We start from the raw sequence: 22,265 nt of genomic DNA, 5'->3' as shown, positions 1-22,265 counted from the left end.
ACTTATTTCCTCACACCCCAATTGCTTTCCACCATCTAAAATGTAGTAGTCAGAATCATGATAGGACACTCTCTACTTCTCTGGATGAATGCAACTCCAACAACTCTCAAGATGCACAATGATCATAATGTATACTATCTAGACAGTGCACTGTAGTTACTCACCTCTGGCTATTTCAAAAGCACATTCTAAATGAATTTCTACCACTAAGGAGAAGGAAAAAGGTGCATAAAAATACTGCCATGTGAGGTTCCCTTCCAAGTCACACGTGCTCTTAATCTGGAACTATTTTACTGACCACAGGATATAAATGCTGGAGCTCCTCATCCAAACAGCACACTGAGTGTGCCATTAGCAGAAGGAACACAGCAGTTTAAGGTTGCAGCTCACCACCATAGACTCAAGGGCAACTAATGACAAGCCTTGTCAGCATTGCCTACATCAAGAAAATGAAAAAAAAAGATTCCGGAAGTGGATAGACAACAGTTATGCCAAAATATAGTACTGTGCAAAAGTGTTAGGCACATATATATAGCTAGGGTTCCTAAAACTTTTGCACAGTACTGTAGCACTGTCATGAACTGCACTGTACTCTTGCTGCAAAAGAAAAAAATACTAACATATGTGAGTGATAATAAACTGATTCTGATATGTCTCTATTGTGGACTGAAAGTAGGAAGGGGGTAGGGAAAGGAATGGTTGAAAAAGCAGGGAAGGGAGAAAGGAGGGAGTGGGAAGCACCAGAGACATTTTGTAATGATCAGTAAACCAATAACTTGAAATCAAATTACCTTCTCTGCCACCTGCTTCACACCCCTCTCACAACACTCTGGTCCACATTGCAAAAGTCTTAGGCACCCTAGCTATATATATGCATGAGACTTTTGCACAGTACTCTACATGGGGTTGAAGAAAATCAGAGAAAGGAAGAGGGAAGTTGAATGTGAAATAAAAGTAAAAATTTGATATTGTCAAATTTGGAGGGAAAAAATCTACTGATAAAAATTTCAGCAGCAGATAGCAAAGTGGTATTATGGAGTTATGTTGCATAAACCCATGGTATTTTCACAGTTTGCTTCTGCCTCCTTTTATCTCTCTCCAGGAATGGAAGAAATGCCTAGCCTAACCGTGTGGGCATGTCCTCCTGTTCTACATTTTGCAAGTCCCGTATTCTTTTGTGTATGTTCTGTTGTGCAGTAAATGTTCTCACACTTCAACTGCAATGATTCACTCACTGACCAGAAAATTTTGTTTACAACTTCCTAAAGTACCCCAGTTTCATCCTGCCAGAGACATTCCTCTCCCTCATTCTCCTTACAGCTTTACAATTCCTTGATGAAGGGTGTCTGACTTGAAATATCAACTGTTTCTTATTCCACAGGTGTGGCTTCAATGGCTGAGAGTTTCCAGCATTTTCTGTTTTTATATTTCCAGCATCTGAAGTTGTGGTTTTGATTTTCAACTACATATGTGCCAGTAGGTGATTTTTGAGATGCAACAGATATACCGAGTCTGAAACTCAACTCGGGGTCAAACACTATATTAAGGTTGCAAACAATTTGAAATAAACAAAATAGAAAATACTGGACATATTCAACATACCTGGGAACATTAATAGAAATAGAAAAAAACATTGACATTTCAGATGAACACCATTTACATCTTTGACCAGAAATGTTAAATCTTCATACAAATGCAAATTTTCTGCATTTATTTTAGATCTACATCATCATTAAACTTGAAAGGGCACAAAAAATCAAAAGATTATTACTGAAACTATATGTTTTGATTTATACAGAAAGGCTGAATGGTCAAAGACTTTTTTCCTGGAACATAGGAGACTGAGGGGCAAGGCATTGTTGGAAGTTCCTTATTTCCTACCTCCCCTCCCTCTACTTCCCAACTGCAGCTTTTACACAATTCCACCTGCTGCACCCCTCTTAGCTTTTAGTCCTGTTCTATAGTTCTCCTATTCTGTCTTTAACTAACCCCATTCTGCCTTACATATTCAGCCAAAGTTCAATTATTTCTTAACTCAGCTTAACTCACATTTCATGGTGCCATGTCAGGACAACCAGATTAAAAACTTTGTACAATATACGCAACCTGATTCATTAAATATACTTCCTAATGTGACTACTTTTGATCCTATTTTTAGGCTAAAATTGCCCATTTTATTTCTAACATGATCAAAACATAGATCTGTAAAATAATTGTTTATCATTCATATAAAATCAATATTCATTAAGCAGTTATGAGTAATATCAGATAATTTAACAACATATTCAATATGGAAATATCCTTGGTGATCACATTTATACTATGAAGAATTTTTATGAGGTACCTGCAAGCACTAAGAAAGGCCTCTAAGGTGCTCAACAACAATTGTCCTTGTCTTGAAAAATTTCTGTTTTGTTCTTTTTGTACATACTGATTCTAAAAAAAGGAACAGTAACTAGTGATTAAAAATTGAACATAAGAATATGCATTTAAAAAATTACTTTACTGATCCCCTTGAAGCGAAAAAGTCTAGCTGAAAACTGCTGACTCTAAGTAGATACAGAAAATCATTAATTATGCACGGCTGACTATCAACTTTTGCATCAAAATAAATCTGGTCTTGAATAATAAGGAGAACATTGAACAACTATAGCTCTTGCCAAAATTTTCCATAGCAGAATGTGGCATGAAGCACCATCTGCAGCTCCATCAGAATGTGGTATGTTACAAAGGCGGCTTCCATCATTAATGCAAATACTTCAATACAAAATGTGAATAAAAAGTAAAAATGGAACACGACTAAATTACTGTTTGCACACTTTGATTCAATTATCCCTGTAATCCCAAACTACCGCAATTGAAGATTACTCTTGGACTTTATTTCCTACATTTACTATCTAATGAGACCACCAGCTCTTACATGAAATGTGTTTACTTGCAGACGTGTGTGTTTTAACAGCGATCACATATAATGTAAACTGTAAAAATGTTCCTGAACTGGCTGTATATCCTGCAGCATTCCTTTTCTCACTCTTACCTGGAAGCATGACTTATTCTAGAACTGAATTGGATTGACTTAATTACTTACATCCTTCATATATATGGGTAAAAATTTTTACTTTATGCCTCCGTCTAAACGTGCAATTACAGTAATTTATAATAAATATTAGGTACCACAGGATAGTCAATATAACAGAGAAATACAGTTGTGTCAGAGCATGAATTATGCAGTCTGATGGCCTGGTGGAAGAAGCTGTCCTGGAGCCTGTTGGTCCTGGCTTTCATGCTGCGGTACCATTTCCCAGATGGCAGCAGCTAGAATAGTTTGTGGTTGGGGTAACTCGGGTCCCCAATGATCCTTCCGGCCCTCTTTACACATCTGTCTTTGTAAATGTCCTGAATAGTGGGAGGTGCACATCTACAGGTGTGCTGGGTCGTCCGCACCACTCTCTGCAGAGTCCTGCGACTGAGGGAAGTACAGTTCCCATACCAGGCAGTGATGCAGCCAGTCGGGATGCTCTCAATTGTGCTATGGAAAGTTCTTAAAATTTGGGAGGCCATACCAAACTTCTTCAACCGTCTGAGGTGAAATAGGTGCTGTTGTGCCTTTTTCACCTCACAGCCCATATGTACAGACCGCATGAGATCCTCAGTGATGTTTATGCCGAGTAACTTAAAGCTCTTCACCCTCTCAACCCTAGATCTATTGATGTCTATAGGGGTTAACCTGTCTCCATTCCTCCTGTAGTCCACAATCAGCTCCTTTGTTTTTGCAACATTGAGGGAGAGGTTGCTGTCTTGACAGCACTGTGTCAGGATGAAGACTTCTTCTCTGTAGGCTGTCTCATTATTATTTGAGATTTTGACACCGGCTGACAATCTGACAGGAAGTCCAGGATACAGCTACACAAGGCAGGATGAAGGCCAAGGTCTCTGAGCTTCTTGTCGAGCCTGAAGGGAATTATGGTGTTGATTGCATAACTGTAGTCCAAGAACAGCATTCTCACATAAGCATTCCCTCTTCTCCAGATGTCTAAGTATGGTGCGTAGAGCTGTTACTATTGCGTCATCTGTCGATCAGTTGTGTTGGTAGGCGAATTTTAGGGGGTACAGTGTTGGTGGCAGCAAGCTGCAGAGACCAGCCTCTTAAAGCATTTGCTTATTATTGAGGTGAGTGTGACATGTTACCTTCATCTTTTTAGGTACAGGGACAATAGTGAATGATTTGAAGCAGGAGGGCACTCTACACTGGGAGAGGGAGAGATTAAAAATGTCTGTAAACACACCTGCCAGTTGTGCCGTGCACATCCTGAGTACTCATCCTGGGATGCCATCTGGTCCTGCAACCTTGCAACTGTCAACCTGTTGGAAACACCTGCCTCAGAGATGACCAAGCTGCCGGCCACATCATCTTCAGGTCTCCTCAGGGGCTCAGTATTGGCAACATTGGATTGAGTGTAAAAAAAGATTTAGTTCATCTGGGAGAGAGGCATTAATGTTGGAAACTCCACTACATTTAGCTTTGTAGTCTGCGATGGTGTGCAGACCTTACCATAAGCTGCGTGTGTTGTTGGTGGAAACAGAGTCTGAATCTTGTCTCTGTATTGTTGTTTCACTGCCTCAATGACTTTGCACAGATCGTAACTGCATTTCTTGATTCTTGCTGATTACTGGCAGTGTAAACTCTGTCTCGCACAGTAAGTGCTGCTCACACGGAACTGATGATCTAGACTTTCTGGTTTGGAAAGACCCTGACCGATTTCTGGAGGACAACATCCTTGATGCACTTCCAGATTAAACTCATGACCCCTTCTGTGAACTCTGAGACATCATCATCACGGAAGACATTCCAGTCAAAGTCATCAAAGCAGTCCTGCAGCATGGAGGCCGAATGGTCGGACCAACAGTTTTAACTATGGCTGTCTCTTGTTTCAGCTTCTGCCTGTACTTTGGAGTACAGGCAAAATGGAGGAGTGATCTGATTTTCAAAATGGGAAGGAGGGCAGAGGAGCGCTTTGTAGGCATTGTGGTAGGGAGAGTAGCAGTGGTCGACTGTGCTTTCTCCCCATGTGCTCACCTGGATGTGTTGGCAAAACTTTGGAGAGACTTTAGTCAGCGATGCTGTATTAAAGTCACTGACAATGATGAAGGCAGCCTCCAGGTGTGCAGTTTCCAGGGTGATGATGGACTCGTACAGTTCCTTGACAGCCAGGTCAGTATCAGCCTGTGGAGGAATATACACAGCTGTGATAGTAACAGCCGTGAACTCCCTAAACAGCCAGGAATGTCTACACAGCAGCACCCGGTACTCCAGGTCCGGGGAACAAAAAGATTTGAGGGCATTTCGGGGGGGGGGGGGGGGGTTGCACCAGGTATTATTAACCATGAAATATACCCCATCTCCATTACTCTTCCCAGAGAGGTTTTTACATCTGTCAGCCTGGTACAAGGAGAACCCAGAGGGTTCGATGGCATGACCCAGTATCTCTTCCATCAATCAGGTCTCCACAAAATGCTGCATTCTTTTGTTTCTTGCTGGTAGGAGACTCTGGCTCTCAGTTCGCACAGCCTATTGTCCAGGGACTGTACATTAGCTAGGAATATGCTAGGGAGCTGCAGCCAATCAGCACGCCGTCTCAACCTCAGCAGGATGCCAGCCCTTCTCCCTTACCTCTGACGCCTTCTGGGGTAGCGGCGGTGTAGTTGGTGAGTCTTCCATTGATTGCACAAGCAGGGGATCCCAGGGTAGAAAAGGCAGCACGTAGTGGGTAAATGCCATCTTCCCAATGTTCAACAGAGTCAGTCTATTGTATCTGATGTGACTATCAGCTACTTGAACAAGAAATGCAACAGAAATTGCAGAAATTAAAAGTACACTGTAAAGTTGGAACGGAGCATGCAACATGGCTGCCATCTTGAAACGTGCTGGGGTCTGAAATTTCTGTTTATTCTACGTTAGATGAGTATCCAAGATCATGACAATCTTTAAAAACAGAAAGCTTCCACATATCATCAACAATTTTAACTCCATCCTTGTATCCCCTTCCATGAGATTTCAGCAACATCCTCTTCCATAATGAATGCTGATACAAAACACTCACTTAGTCATAGTTCATTGGCCCATTTAGTCCACACCAAACTATTAATCTGCCTAGTCCCATCAACCTGCATCCAGACCATAACCCTCCCATCCATGTACTTACCTAAATTACTCTTAAATGTTGAAATTGAACACTCATCCACCACTTCTGGCAGCTTGTTCCACACTCTCACCATCCTCTGTGTGAAGAAGCTCCCCTTAATGTTCCCCTTAAATATCTCATCTTTTATTCTTAATCCATGATCTCTAGTCAGTCTCCAACACACCAAGCTTGCATTTACCTGATCTATACCCTTCATAATTTTGTATAACTCTATCAAGTCTCCCCTTATTTTTCTACGCTCTTGGGCATAAAGTACTAATGTATTCAACCTTTCCCTATAACTCAGGCCTTCAAGTCCTGGCAACATCCTTGTATATGTTTTCTATATTCTTTCAATCTTATCAACATCTTTCCTGTAGGTAGGTGGGTGACCAAAATTGCACACAATACTCCAGATTAGGCCTCACCAAAGTTTTATACAATTTCAACATCCCAATTTCTATACTCAAAACTTTGATTTATGAAGGCCATATGCCAAAAGCTTTATGACCTTAATCTATCTGTGACACCATTTTCAAGGAATTATGTAGCTGTATTCTCAGATCCCCCTATTCTACCACACTCCACAGTGCCTTACCACTCACCATGTTAAGCCCTACCCTGGATTGTCCACCTCACACTTGTCTGCATTAAATTTTACCTGCCATTTTCCCAGTTGGTCCAAACTGCAAGCTTTGTTAGTCTCCCTTGATGTCCATTACACACTGAATCTTGGTGTCATCTGTGAATTTGTTGATCCTGTTTACCATATTAATATCCAGATCATAGTTATACATGACAAACAACAATGGATCCAGCGCCAATCCTTGCAATACACCACTAGTCACAGGACTCCAGTTTGTGAGGCAACCATCTACTACCACTCTCTGGTTTCTTCCAAGAAGCCAATGTCTAAACCAATTTACTACCTCATCTGAATGCCAAGCAACAAAAAATTCTTGACCAACCTCCCATATAGGACTTTGTCAAAGGCCTTGCTAAAGCCAATGTAGACAACATCGATGCACAAAGCCATGTTGACTATCCCTAATTAGTCCCTGTCTATCCAAATGTGGGTAAGATGCTGGAGTCAATTATAAAATATGAAATTGTGGCACATTTGGATAGCAGTAACAGAATCGGTCCAAGTCAGCATGCATTTATGAAGGGGAAATCATGCTTGACAAATCTTCTGGAATTTTTTGAGGATGTAACTAGGAAAATGGACAAGGGAGAGCCAGTGGATATAGTGTACCTGGACTTTAAGAAAGCCTTTGATAAGGTCCCACATAGGAGATTAGTGGGCAAAATTAGAGCACATGGTATTGGGGGTAGGATACTGACATGGATAGTAAATTGGTTAGCAGATAGGAAACAGAGAAGAGATTAACGGGTCCCTTTCAGAATGGCAGGCAGTGACTAGTGAGGTATCGCAATGCTTGGTGCTGGGACCACAGCTATTTACAATATACATTAATGATTCAGATGAAGGGATCAAAAGTAACATTAGCAAATTTGCAGATGACACAAAGCTGGGTGGCAGTGTGAAATATGAGGAGGATGTTAGGAGAATGCAGGGTGACTTGGACAGGTTGGGTGAGTGGGCACATGCAGTTTAATGTGGATAAATGTGAGGTTATCCACTTTGGTGGCAAGAACAGGAAGGCAGTTTACTATCTGAATGGTGTCAAGTTAGGAAAAGGGGAAATACAATGAGATCTGGGTGTCCTTGTTCATCAGTGGTACAGCAGGCAGTGAAGAAAGCTAATGGAATGTTGGCCTTCATAACAAGGGGAGTTGAGTATAGGAGCAAAAAGGTCCTTCTGTAGTTGTACAGGGTCCTGGTGAGACCACACCAGGAGTATTGTGTGCAGTTTTGGTCTCCAAATTTGAGGAAGGACATTCTTGCTATTGAGGCAGTGCAGCGTAGGTTCACGAGGTTAATTCCCAGGATGGCAGGACTGTCATAAGTTGAAAGATTGGAGCGATTGGGTTTGTATACACTGGAATTTAGAAGGATGAGAGGGGATCTGATTGAAACATATGAGATTATTAAGGGATTGGACACGCTAGAGGCAGGAAACATGTTCCTGATATTGGGGGAGTCCAGAACCAGAGGCCACAGTTTAAGAATAAGGGGTAGGCCTTTTAGAACAGAGTTGAGGAAAAACTTTTTCACCCAGAGAGTTGTGGATCTGTGGAATGCTGTCTCAGAAGGCAGTGGAGGCCAATTCTCTGATACTTTCAAGAGAGAGTTAGATAGAACTCTTAAAGATAGCGGAGTCAAGGGATATGGGGAGAAGGCAGGAATGGGGTACTGATTGTGGATGATCAGCCATTATCACAGTGAATGGCGGTGCTGGCTCAAAGGGCCAAATGGCCTACTCCTGCCCCTATTGTCAAATACTAATACTGATGTCAGACTCACTGGCCTATAAATTCCTGTCTTATTCTTAGAGACTTCCTTAAACAACTGAACAAAATTAGCAAGCCTTCAATCCTCTGGCACCTCACCTGTGGCTAAGGACATTTAAAACATCTCTGCTAGGAGGGAACACATTGTCAGGCTCTGGGAATTTACCTAACCTAATTTGCCTCAAGATGTCAAACACCTTCTCCTCTGTAATCTGTATACAATCTATGGGCTCACTGCTGCCTCTATAGACTATGCAAACAATGCATTTAATGACTCCCTCATCTCTTTTGGTTCCATGCATAGATGACCATTCTGATTTTCCAGAGGACTAACTTTGTCCTTTGCTATCCTTTTGCTCTTAATATATCTGTAGAAGCCCTGTGATTCTCCTTGACTTTGTCTGCTAGAGCAACCTCATGCCTTTTTTTAAACCTTCTTGATTTCCTTCTAAAGTGTTCTCATGTATTTCTTGTACTGAAATACCTAATTTGCTCCTTTCTGCCTAAACCTGCCATGTACGACCTTCTTTTCCTTAACTGGGGCCTCAATATGTCTCAAACACCAAGGTTCCCTAAACCTGTTAACCTTGTCTCTTATTCTGTCAGAAACATGTGATCTTAACTCTCAAAATTACATTTTTGAAGGCTTTGCCATTTACCAAGTACACCTTTGTCACAATCCAGTGGCCAGATCATTTCTGGTATCATCAAAATTGGCCTTGGCCTTTCTCCGATTTAAAATCTTAATCTGAGGACCAGACCTATCCTTCTCCATAATTATCTTAAAAGTAATGGCATTATAATTATTAGATGTAAAGTGCTCCCCTATGCAATGTTCTGTCACCTGCCGTGTCTCATTTCCCAATAGGAGCTAGTATTGCACTCTCTCTAGGAGGAACCTCTAAATACTGATTGAAGAAACTGTCCTGAACACATTTGACAAACTATATCATCTAGCCCTTTAACAATATGGGAGTCCTAGTCTATATGTTGGAAGTTAAAAACATCTGTACCACATCCTTATGTTTCTTGCAAGTCTGCAATCTCTGTACAAATTTCTCTTCTAAATCCTGTAGACTGCTGGGTGGTCTATAATATAATCCCATTAATGTGGTCATTCCTTAGTTCCACCTATATAGCCCCAGTGGACGAGCTTTCCAGTCTGACCTGACTGAGCATTACCTTGACATTTTCCCCGACTAGTAATGCCACCACTCCCCTTTTAATCTTTCCCCTCTATCACTTTTTAAAGCAACAGAACCCTGAACATTGAACTGTCAGTCCTGCCCTCCTGCAATCAAGTTTCACTAATGGTTACTATGCTATTCTACATGCTGATAAATGCCCTAAGCTCATCCACCTTTCCTACAATACTCTATGAATTGAAATATAAACAACTCAGAACCTTCATCTCACCAGATTCCTGACTCTGTATATTGGCTTACCATCTTTCCCCACAACCACTCCACTATTGGCTCTGGCGCTCTGGTTCCTATCTCCTTGCAAATCTACTTTAAACCCCCACATGCAGTATTAGCAAATCTCCTGCAAGGATATTAGTTCCCCTCCAGTTCAGGTATAAATCATCCCTTTTGTACAGGTCCCATTTTCCCTGGAAGAGAGCCCAATGATCCAAAAATCTGAAGCCCTCCATCCTGCACCATCTCCTTAGCTACATGTTAAACTGTATGATCTTCCTATTTCTGGCCTCACTAACACATGGCATGGGTAGCAATCCTGAGATATCAACCCTTGAGTTCTTGCCATTTAACGTCACACCCAACTCCCTGAACTCACTCAGCAGCACCTTGTCATCCTTCCTACCCATGTCATTAGTGCCAACATGGACTACAACCTTGGCTGGTCACCCTTCTACTTAAGAATGTTGTGGACTCAATCTGAGATGTTCCTGACCCTGGCACTGGGAGGCAACATATCATCCAGGAATCTTGTTCTCATCCACCAACCTCCTATCTGTTCCTCTAACCAATGAATCCTCTATCACTACAACTCGCTTCTTCTCCCCATTTTCCTTCTGAGCCACAAAGCCAGACTCTGTCAGAGACCTGACTGCTGTGACTTTCCTCTGCTAGGTCATCCCCTTCTCCACTATTTCTGTCCAAAGTTGTATTACCTGTTGTTGAGGGGAATAGCCACAGAGGTACTCTGCACTAGCAGATTATTCCCTTTGCCCCTCCTGGTGGTTATCCAGTTACATGCGTCCAGCACTTTGGGTGTAACTACCTACTTGTATGTCCTGTCAACTGACCGCTCAGGCTCCTAAATGATCCAGAGTTCATCCAGTTCCAGCTCCAATACCTTAACATGGTCTGAAAGAAGCTACAGCTAGGTGCATGCACTTCTTGCAGCTGTGTTTGTCAGAGATATTGGAGATTTCTGTGCTTTCCTAGATCTTGCAAGAAGAGCATTCCACTATCCTGCCTGGCATCCCCACTGCTCTAACTTTGAGGCCGTCCGTTGGTTGGGGTCGACCTTGGATATTTTGTCCCATGCAGTACGTTCCCCATTCTCCATGCAGCTGATGGGTACAAAGGAATTTCAGAGACCAAAACAGTTTGTCATCAGTGGCATCGTGAAGTTGCCAGTTAGCATTGAACTCAACGTAGGACCGCCTAAGGGACTCCAGCTCTGGATTTTTCCTCAGGGTTTACTCCTGAAGCCTTCCCCATGAGTGGGTATAGCCACAAGGTCAGAATTTTCCTTCTCCTAGATGAGCTGCGAACCACAGCTGACAAACTCCATCTGCCCGAAACGACCATTTTAAGGCACCAGTAACCCACCTTTGCCCCTTCTTTTGTTAGTAGACACGGTTCTACCAGACTTAGTAGCTAAGCCACACATGAAGGCTAGGAATTGGACTTGGTTGTCCGAGGCTATTTGAGCTGCACACCATTTAGAGTATTTAATAGATAGTGGGAACTTATCCCCACTACATCTCCCAGCTATGACAACTTTAAATAACCATTGCCCTAATTATGCAATAAGAAGGAAAGAAAATTAAATGAAAAAAATCTACCTACAGCCTTTCCCTCTATGAAGCAAAGCCTGAACTCCCCACTCTAATACTAGCCTACTCCCACTATGGACATTACACTTAAATCTAACTTCTTTTTATTACACCTTGCCAAGAGTCTAATTATGTGCAGTCCAACATCTCCTTGGGAACTGTGGCACGCAGAATGTCCCAACTTCTCTTGCTCGCTTCTTTTGAAATCTCTCTCATGCTATGCAATTCAACATTACCTGAGGAACTTTAGTACACAGACTGATTGCCCCCGCTTGCTTCTTTTGAAATCTCTCTCCCACTATACACTCCAACGTTTCTTCGGGAACTGTGTTCTAGCTGTGTCTTCTGTCTCTACGCATTAATCATGTTCTTAGCAGTTATATGCTTATAGTAAACTCTACCTTAATTTTTATGTGAACTACGTTCTCTTCTCACATTTTACCATCTTATTTTCAATACATTCTCTTTGCAAATTTTACCTCAAATAGCAAAATAACTATCTTATTGCTTAAATTAAACCTGTGTTCTTTCTCACTTCTCTCCAGCGCTATACCTTCCTTATATCAGAAATGTCACTTTTGATTCTTATTCTTCTATTTTATTGCTTTTAAAAATTGGTAAGTTGATGGAGAAGATCCAGAGAGGCATAATATGATTAGGCATGGCTTTGTCAAAGGTAGGTCGTGCCATATGAGCCGATTGAATTTTTTGAGGAAGACTAAACACACTGATGAAAGTGGAGCTATAGAAGTCGTGTATATGGATTTCAGCAAGGCATTTCATAAGGTACCCCATGCAAGGCTTATTGAGAATGTAAGGAAGCATGGGATCGAGAATGTAAGGAAGCATGGGATCAAGGGGACCTTACTTTGTTGATCCAGAATTGGCTTGCCCACAGAAAGCAAAGAGTGGTTTTATATGGGTCATATTCTGTGTGGAGGTTGGTGACCAATGGTGTGCCTCAGTGATCTGTTCTGGGACCCCTACTCTTTGTGATTTTTATAAATGACCTAGATGAGGAAGTGGAGGGATGGGTTAGTAAATTTGCTGATGACACAAAGGTTGGGGTGTTGTGGATAGTGTGGAGGGTTGTCAGAGGTAAGAGCGGGACATCGATAGGATGCAGATGGAGTTCAACCCAGTTAAGTGTGAGGTGATTCATTTTGGCAGGTCAAATATGAATGACAGAATATAGTGTTAATGGTAAGAATCTTGGCAATGTAGAGGATCAGAGGGACCTTGGGGTCTGTGTCCACAGGACCCTCAAAGCTACTGCACAGGTTGACTGTGTAGTTAAGGAAAGCATATGGTGCATTGGCCTTCATCAATGGTGGGACTGAGTTTAAGAGCAGAGAGGTAGCGTTGCAGCTATATAGGACCCTGGTTAGACCCCACCTGGAATACTGTGCTCAGTTCTAGTCGCCTCAGTACAGGAAGGACGTGGAAACTATAGAAAAGGTGCAGAGGAGACTTACAAGGATGTTGCCTAGATTGGGGAGCATGCCTTACGAGAACAGGTTGAATGAACTTGGCCTTTTCTCCTTGAAGCGACGAGGATGAGAAGAGACCTGATAGAGGTGTACAAGATGATGAGAAGCATTAATCATGTAGATAGCCAGAGACTTTTTCCCAGGGCTGAAATGGGTAACACAAGAGGGCACAGTTTTAAGGTGCTTGGAAGTAGGCACAGAAGAGATGTCAGGGGTAAGATTTTTTTTCTTCTTACTGTTGTGAGTGCATGGAATGGGCTGCCAGTGACTGTGGTGGAGGCGGATACAATAGGGTCTTTTACGAAATGCCTGGATAGGTACATGGATCTTAGAAATATAAAGGGCTATAGGTAACCCTACCCGATTTCTAAAGTACATACGTGTTCGGTATAGCAATGTGGGCCGAAGGGCCTGTATCGTGTTGTAGGTTTTCTATGTTTCTAAAATCATGTATCCACGGATATTAAGTGGCCATTCCATCTTTTTAATGCTATATTTCAGTTTGTCATAGTTATTATACCTAGTTATTAATTATAATTACTGTGTGCGCAAACATGTTGCATTCCAAATCTTTTAGCACATTTTTTTTTAAAGTGCTAAGTAACACAGAATCAATTTTACCCTGAGCAGATCATACCAGCAAACACTTCTGGGTGAAATTGTGCCAACATACTGGACTGGAGATTTACATTAATACATTCAACTTTTCCATAGTTACAGGTACAGACGTAGTAACATACCAGGTCGTACATCACTCATTTCTATACCAAAAGTTAATGGATTTCAAAGCTCCTCATGATAGCTTTCATATGACTGTCTCAGTAGAACTAGAAGCAGATTATTCCATGTTCTTAATATCTCTTGTTAAAGGGACATCCTGCACATATCGGAAGATCAGAGTAGACTGCCTCAGAACTGGTTGAAAGCTACTCAAACGCCTTCCAAAGTCAACATGAAGTAAGGCAATGACAGTTAACTTTTTCAAAATCAAAGTAAATTTTATTATCAGAGTACATATATGTCACCACATACAGCCCTGGGATTTGTTTTCCTGTGGGCATGCTCAGCAAATCTATAGAATAGTAACTATAACAGGATCAATGAAAGATCAAATAGAGCATAGAATATAACAAACTGCAAATGTAAACATAAACAGCAATAAATAATAAGAACATGAAGTAACAAGACAAAAGAGTCTTTAAAGTGAGAGCATTGGTTGTGGGACCATCTCAATAAATGAAAGTAGTTATCCCCTTTTTGTTCAAAAGCCTGATGGCTGAGGGGCAGTAACTGCTCTTGAACTAGAGGCTCTTGTACCTTGTACCTGATGACAGTAGCAAGAAAAGAGCATGGCCTGTGTGATGAGGATCTTTGATGAGGGATGCTGCTTTCCTATGACAATGTTTGATGTAGATGTGCTCACTGTTTGGGAAGACTTTAACCTTGAGGAATTGGGGTGAATCCACTACCTTTTGTAGGATTTTCCCTTCAAAGGCATTGGTGTTCCCATATGATGCAGCCAGTCAATAGACTCTCCACTATACACTACATATCTACAGAAATTTGTCAAAGTTTTTGAAGATATGCCCTATCTCCACAGACTCCTTCAGAAGTAGAGGTGCTGTCGTGCTTTCTTTGCAATTGTGTTTTTATGATGGATCTAGGACAGGTCTTCTGAGATAGTAACACACAAGAATTTAAAGTTATTGACCCTTTCCACCTCTGATGAGGACTGCTCATGGACCTCTGGTTTCCTTTTCAAGAAATCAATAATTTTATTGACATTGACTGAGAGGTTGTTGTTATTACACCACTCAGCCAAATTTTTGATCTCCCTGCTGTATGATGATTCATCACCACCTTTGATGCAGCCCACATCAAATGGTGTCATCAGCAAACTTGAATATGGTATCGGAGCCACCATATTCATATGGTATAGTTTACGTAGTTTAGTGTAGTTTTTGTATTGTTCATGCAGCACCACGGTCCTGAAAAACGTTGTCTTGTTTTTACTGCGTAATGTACCAGCAGTTATGGTCGAAGCGACAATAAAAAGCAACTTGACTTGACTTGGCTTGGATCTATGCCTAGCCACACAGTCATAGGAGTAGTGCAAGTAGAGCAGGGGACTAAGCACATAGCTTTGAGTTGGAGATTGCAAAAGAGATGTTTTTGCCAATCAGAACTGACTGTGGTCTACAAGTGAGGAAATCCAGGATCCAATTGCACAAGGAGGTATTGAGGCCCACATCTTGGAGTTTGCTTATTAGTTTTGTGGGGATGATGGTATTAGATGATTTGATCTGAAATCAATAAAGGACATCCTGATGTATGCACCCTTGCTGTCCAGACATTAAAATGCTGTTCACCCAGTATTACGATGCTGAGTTACTCATTCAACACATACCTTAACAGTAACATAACTGGCAGCATCTCGTTACTTGGATCTTCATTATGGACACAGCAGACTTCTCAGAGAAGAAGGCAAAGAAATGCCTATCTGCAAATTGCTTATTCACAGTACTTACAAACATTTTACTTGGAACTACCTAATGAATAATGTATTTATAGGTCCAGGTTTTCCAAGGAATTTGTGATTGAGAAATTACATCCTGATGGAAAACCTATTGACTGTTCTCTTAGTCATTATCAAGGTGACAGGCATCATCAGTTTCCTGGTCACAGGATCATTCACATGACAGCAGCAAATTTATACTTCATCTCTCAATCTCCTGCCAACACAGCCTAAATGAGATCACCAAAGCTCTCTACTGGCTGGCTTCCCATAATTACAGCAGTATTGCCTATACTCGTGTCCATAAAATGCTCTCGTTAATAATCACTTCTTCAACAGAAAGGGTTTCTACTCCCTTAGTAATGTACCGGTTGTCATTCATGAGAAGAATTTCTTAATGGGAATACCCATTGAAGGATGGGTTCTGCACAATTTTCTGTCAGAACATGGACACAGACTACTTCTGTCACCTCTGCCTGAAATCATACAGAATATGTCATATGCATCTGTAACAGCTGTCATGAAAATATTTCAATTGTGGTGCCTGTCTCAGCATTCCAAGTCAATATGGATGACTGGGCATACCCTCCAGCATGACCCCACACAAGATTCTCTGTATTTCCTACCAGACCTAATGAATCCTTCTGTGACATATCTACCTCAAATTTATTTGCCTCATTTCTTATTGTGCCTTTCTAAGGGAGTGCTAGTGTTTCAAGTACAATGAAGTATTTTGCTCTACATCCAATTTCTTTCTTGTCCCTGCTGGTAAGGTAGGAGAAAAATAGTTTTCATATCATGCAAAGGCAAACAGGAGATAATTGAACTTGTAAGTATAGATGGCAGATTCCATATAGCTTCTACTCAAAGAGGTGCTTTGACCTCTCTGCCCACAAGGTCGAAAAGTCTCGTCAGGAGAGGAACAATGCAAGAAGGCATTCCCCCCCCCCCCCCCCCGCCTAGTGACCTCCGTCTTATTCCTTACATTTGTTATCCTAAACAGATGGAATAAAAAGTAATGTAGCCAGTATACTCTCCTAACTTTGGAGCCTTGACCACTGTGTGTGGGAGATAGTGGAAGTTTGACATCAGTGATGCAGTAAGGATGGTGTGAGAGACAAAGCAATAGGTGCAAAATGTGGATGAAATAATGATTTATATTAGTGTGTCTGTCTAGAATAAATAAGTGTAGATAAGAAATCACTCTATTGTTTCATATTGATTTGAATCCTCTCCAACTGAGAAAGGTTTCTTCTCCTCTGCAACTTTTCTGGCAACCACATACGATGTTACAGTCTGGCTGTCATAGGGAATGCACCTTTCAGAGATGATGCCCTTTTGATTGTTTTGAAACAAAGGGAAGATATTCATTTTTATTAGTTCCTGTCAGAAATCACACAGGTCACATTTTAGTGTTTAATACTGTGATACAGCATTAGAATAATTAGATTTTATCCAATTCTGCATTCTAGCAAAATTTATGAAATCCAATTTCTAGGATCATGTTATCCATATAGTCTCTTAGTCTACTCTCACCTGATACTGCACTATTTTCAATTCTAGTATTTTCTCATTTTCCCATGTTGTTGTGTCATTTATTCCTTTCTTTTTTAACTATGCTGTTGTATTCCCCCCCCCCAAATTAAATTTTAAAATGGCCAACACTGTATTGAAACTTCCCAGCATGACATCAATCCAGTTCTGAAGTATAAACTTTCCATCTTCAACATGTCCTGTTTGCCCAGAGCCTCTTTAGAATGAAGATCAACATAACTTTTAGCTTCGTTTATGAATCAGAGATTAGATAGGGTATAAGCACTAATGAAGACATCAAAAACTCCATGAACACTTATACTTCAAAGCTGTTCTCCAGTTATAGTTTTGTTCTATTTACGAAGCAGATAGTTTCATAATTTATTCTTGCTTAAGCACCTTCTTAGGTACCCTTTATTCTTCAACAAAATATTTGCTCTTTATTTTTTATTTAAAGATACAGCAATGGTAACAGGCCCTTTTGGCTTAACAAGCCCATACTGTTCAATTACACCCATGTGACCAGTTGACTTATTGACCCATATGTCTTTGGAGTGTGAGAAAGAACTAGAGCACACTGAGGAAATCCACATGATTACAGGGAGAACATATAAGCTCTGTACAAGCAGAACTGAAACTGGATGTTGTAATAATATTTTACTAAGTGCTACATTGACATGCCACCCAATGATCTTAATCAGGGTGTTCAATTGGGTCTTAAACCTGGAACCCTCATGTTTGCCATGAAAAATTCAAACCCAGTGTGAGAATCATACCAGACTAACAGATCCATTTCTTTTGAATGCTTTCTAGACTTCAGTTATTTTCAGTGTTAACTGTTGTCTAGCAGTCTACTAGAGATGAGCACAAGGCAGAATAGTAGTTTATGTCCTTCAAAAAGGTTTAAGAGTCTCAGTTCCATGAACTGATAATCAAAGTTTCTGAGCAAATTTCTAAAATTCCTGTTTTGTTTTCCAATATAGGAAGGCCCACCTGAGATATGACTTAAAGGTCACAAAAGTAATTTGTTTTTGACTGGTCTCTTGATCAAACTGAACAGCCTTTGCATCATCAACAGTCCTGGATATATTCAGTTTAGATACTAATGTAGATTATAAACAATGATCATGCAAGAACTGAATCTCATTGTTCTCCAAATTTAGTATGCCAATCTTGAAAATGAATCTCAGGGGTTCTGGTGACGTCATCGTCGAGAATAGCAGCTTAAGTCACTAGCTCCTCTGGAAAAACGCGTATTAAGCCCCGTTAACCCATCAAATATAGTATTTTTTGAAAGTATTTGAGCTGGTAAGAGGGGCAAGAATGGGGAAAAAAATGGAAATAAAAAAAGCAACATTGCGGCCAAGAGGAGTGCAGCGAACAAGGTGGATGCCGAGCCTCGTTCAGATGAAGCGGCAAATATGATCGAGATTTTGAAAGAGATAAGGAAGTTCCAGAAGATATAAAACAACAGCTACATGATATTAAGTCAGAGCTTACCAATGTCAAGCAAAAAATAGCAGTGGCAGAGACTCGAATTGAGAAGGTGGAAGATCGCATTAAAAATATGGAACAGATACTAAGTAAGATGATAAAAATACTAAATCAACAAGAAGGTAAACTGCTTGACCTGGAGGGAGGATCACGGCAGAAAAATATCAGAATATAAAACGTTCCTGAAGGAGTGGAGAGGATGGAGTTTGTCGGAAAGTTGCTGCGGGACGCGCTGGAGCTTCCCTCGACTATGGAGCTGGAAACTGAGAGAGCGCATTGTGCACTCGTCCCAAAGCCTACCCGAAATAAAGCAGATAAGCCACGCTCAATAATTAAATTCCTTCGATACAGTACCAAGGCAGAGATTCTATGAAGGGCCTGGGGTAAGAACAGGGTGTTTTAGATGATAAATTCATATATTTCGATCAAGATTACCCCCCACCTCCGCGGTCCTGCAGAAACATAAAGAATACAATGAAGTAAAATGAATACTAAAGCAAGAAAGGATTAGATTTCAAACTCCGTACCCTGCTAAACTTCAAGTGTTTTATCAAGATGGGATTGAACTGTATCAGACAGTGGAAGAGGCGACTACAGACATGAAGGCCAGAGGGTTGCCCGTCAGAGAAAGTCTGGCGGAGAAATTATCCCGCTCTGCTTGGGAAATAGTGCGAGAATTGAGAAGGCAGGAGATGGGAGGAGGCTGACAGAAGTATATCAGGAAGAAACTAGGAGTTTTCCAAAGACAGCCCTCAACCCCTCCAGAAGAGCCATAAGGTTTGGCTGACTTTAAAAACGTTAAGAAGCTAAACGGAAGCAAAAGTAGACGATATAGCTATCACAAGAAATACTTATTATAATGTGGATTTTATATTACTTAGTTATTCTTCTTTAGTCGCTCACTCCTTTTTCCCCACCAAAATGAGTATATGTATGTGTGGATGTGTGTGCATATGTGTGTGTATATATATATATATACACACACACACACACGAGTACATGGAAATCTTTTCTGTGTAATGAATTTGTTCACTAACTTTTATGTATACTGCAACGGGGGCCCTCAACTCACAAGTAGGAGGGGTTATCCCCCACAGCTAGACATTTCCTCTAGCTCAACGCAGGGTCATCTACCAGAGACCTCTGCCTTGGAATCATACATTCGCTGCCATTTTTGTTATTATTTGCATTTCTTGGTTCTTATTTGTTCAGGGAGTAGATTGATTAAGTTTTATTCTGCTAATTTCAATGATACATTGACAGATAAATACAGATGGCTAAGGACAAAGTAAAATTTATTTCTTTTAATGTCAATGGGCTATTAAATCCAAACAAACATAATTGAATTTTATCCAAAATGAAAAAAGAACAAGCCCATGTCGTATCTTTACAGGAAACTCATTTAAGTGATAATGAGCATAGAAAACTAAAGAGAATGGGCTTCACTAATTTGTTTTTCTCCTCATATAAATCAGGACATAGGAGAGGAGGTGCTATTCTTATCTCAAGTATGCTAAATTTTGAAAAAGTATTCAAAATGGGAGATAAAGAGGGCAGATATATTCTGGTAAGGGGGAATATAGATGGAAATTCAGTTACTCTAATGAATATATACACACCCCCGGGAAGTGATATTGGTTTCTTTCAGAAAATTACTTATATTATGGTAGCAGAAACAGAAGGTCTCCTGATATGTGGGGGAGACTTAAATTTAGAATTACAACCAAACTTAGACTCTCCCAATAGAAAAACCTATGAAACAAAATCCTTACATAAGAAAGTTAATACATTTTTTGAGGACGTTGGTTTAATTGATATATGGAGAGACCTTTTCCCCGACAGAAGGGATTACACTCATTATTCTGCTCCCTATTCTGTACATACAATAGAATATTTCATAATATTTGGAAAAGATAAAGACAAAATAAACACCTGTGGAATTGGGACAATAGATGTAAGTGACCATGCACCTATATATTTATCTGTTGATTTTGACCTACAACCAAAGAATACTATTTGGAAACCAAATTCAAGTCTACTCAATGATCTGTACTTTAAGGAACAAATTAAAAAAGAAATTGGTCTCTACTTAGAATTTAATGATAATGGAGAGGTTTCACCTCCCATTTTATGGGATACTTTGAAGGCTGTCTTAAGAGGGAAAATTATAGAGATATCTTCATTTAAGAAAAAAACATTAGAGGAATTACGAAATAAGCTGAAGGAACTAGAAAATCAACACAAATCGAGTTTGGCACAGGATACATTAGGGGAAGTTAAAAAAATTCAGAATTAAATTAACAGTTTGGCTACGCAAGAAATCAGGAAAAATTTAATGTTTCTGAAACAGAGACATTATCAAAGTGGATCAAAGTCTATGAAAATACTGGTGTGGAAACTGGAAAAAAAAAGGTAGCAGAAAATACAATTCATAGAATTAGGGACCCAAGAACAAAAATGATAAAAAATAAGCTAAGTGAAATTCAAGAAGCTTTTGAAGTGTTTTACAAAACTCTATATTCCTAAGTTCCAGGGGGAAGCATAACCCAAATTGACACCTTTTTGAATTCTCTAGAGTTACCCACTTTAAGCAAAGAACAAAATAGAACGATGACTGCTGACATAACAAGTTGAATTAAAAGCTGCAATTAGTAGTCTTAAATTAAGCAAGTCACCAGGATCAGATGGGTATACAGCAGAGTGGTATAAAGAATTTAAAAATGAGTTAATTCCTGTTTTACTCCCCACACTGAACTGGGCTCTAAAAAAGGCACAAATGCCAACCAGTTGGAAGGAAGCGATAATCTCAGCTATACTGAAAGAAGGCAAGGATAAAATGGAATGCGGGTCATTTAGACCAATATCCGTTCTTAATGTAGATTATAGATTATTTACCTCCATCATGGCCAAACAATTAGAGGAGTTTCTACCCATACTGATACATAACAGACAGATTTTAAATGACAATGCCAGACACAAGACAATATACGAAGGACACTTCACATTATGGATCATATACAAAAAAATAAAATCGAAGCAATAGTGATAAGTGTGGACGCTGAAAAGGCATTTGATTTGGTTAATTGGAATTTTCTTTACAGAGTTTTACATAGATTTGGTTTACATGACACAATTATTAAAACTATACAGACACTATATGACAACCCTACTGCTAGGATGAAAATCAATGGATATTTATCAAATAGTCTTACCCTAGAAAGGGGCACAAGACAGGGTTGTGCATGGTCACCGCTACTCTTTGTATTATATCTGGAACCATTAGCTCAATACATCAGACAAAATGAAGATATCAGGGGAATTACTATTAAAGGAACAAAGCATAAATTGGCTTGTTACGCGGATGACATTTTGATCTATCCAGGGCAACCAACATACTCTTTACCTAAATTGATGCAATCCTTTGAACAATATGGTCAATTACCAGGATACAAGATCAACATAGATAAAACCCAATTATTTTCACATTACTACAGCCCACCAAGAGAAACTGAAAGTAGATATCCTTGGGCATGGCAAACACAGTCTTTCAAGTATTTGGGCATCATTATGCCAAAAGATTTGGCAAAATTATCAGAATGTAATTAGCA

General features: G+C 40.2%; 1 protein-coding gene across 1 annotated transcript in view; it reads right to left on the bottom strand.

The window, feature by feature from the left end:
* The window catches only part of LOC132382739 (meiosis inhibitor protein 1-like), a 184,750-nt gene that overhangs the window by 66,156 nt on the left and 96,329 nt on the right, over window positions 1-22,265 (bottom strand). Inside the window, exons 15-16 of the mRNA XM_059953189.1 lie at window positions 5,078-5,224; window positions 2,345-2,436 (exon numbers count right to left, since the gene is read on the bottom strand). Of these exons, the coding sequence (XP_059809172.1) occupies window positions 2,345-2,436; window positions 5,078-5,224 (239 nt within the window). The remainder of the gene's footprint in view (window positions 1-2,344; window positions 2,437-5,077; window positions 5,225-22,265) is intronic.

The sequence above is a fragment of the Hypanus sabinus genome, chromosome 29, assembly GCF_030144855.1.
Source record: "Hypanus sabinus isolate sHypSab1 chromosome 29, sHypSab1.hap1, whole genome shotgun sequence".
In the NCBI taxonomy this organism is placed as follows: Eukaryota; Metazoa; Chordata; class Chondrichthyes; order Myliobatiformes; family Dasyatidae; genus Hypanus; species Hypanus sabinus.
Note: the sequence above shows the minus strand (reverse complement) of the source record. Positions and strands in the feature narration are given on the sequence as shown.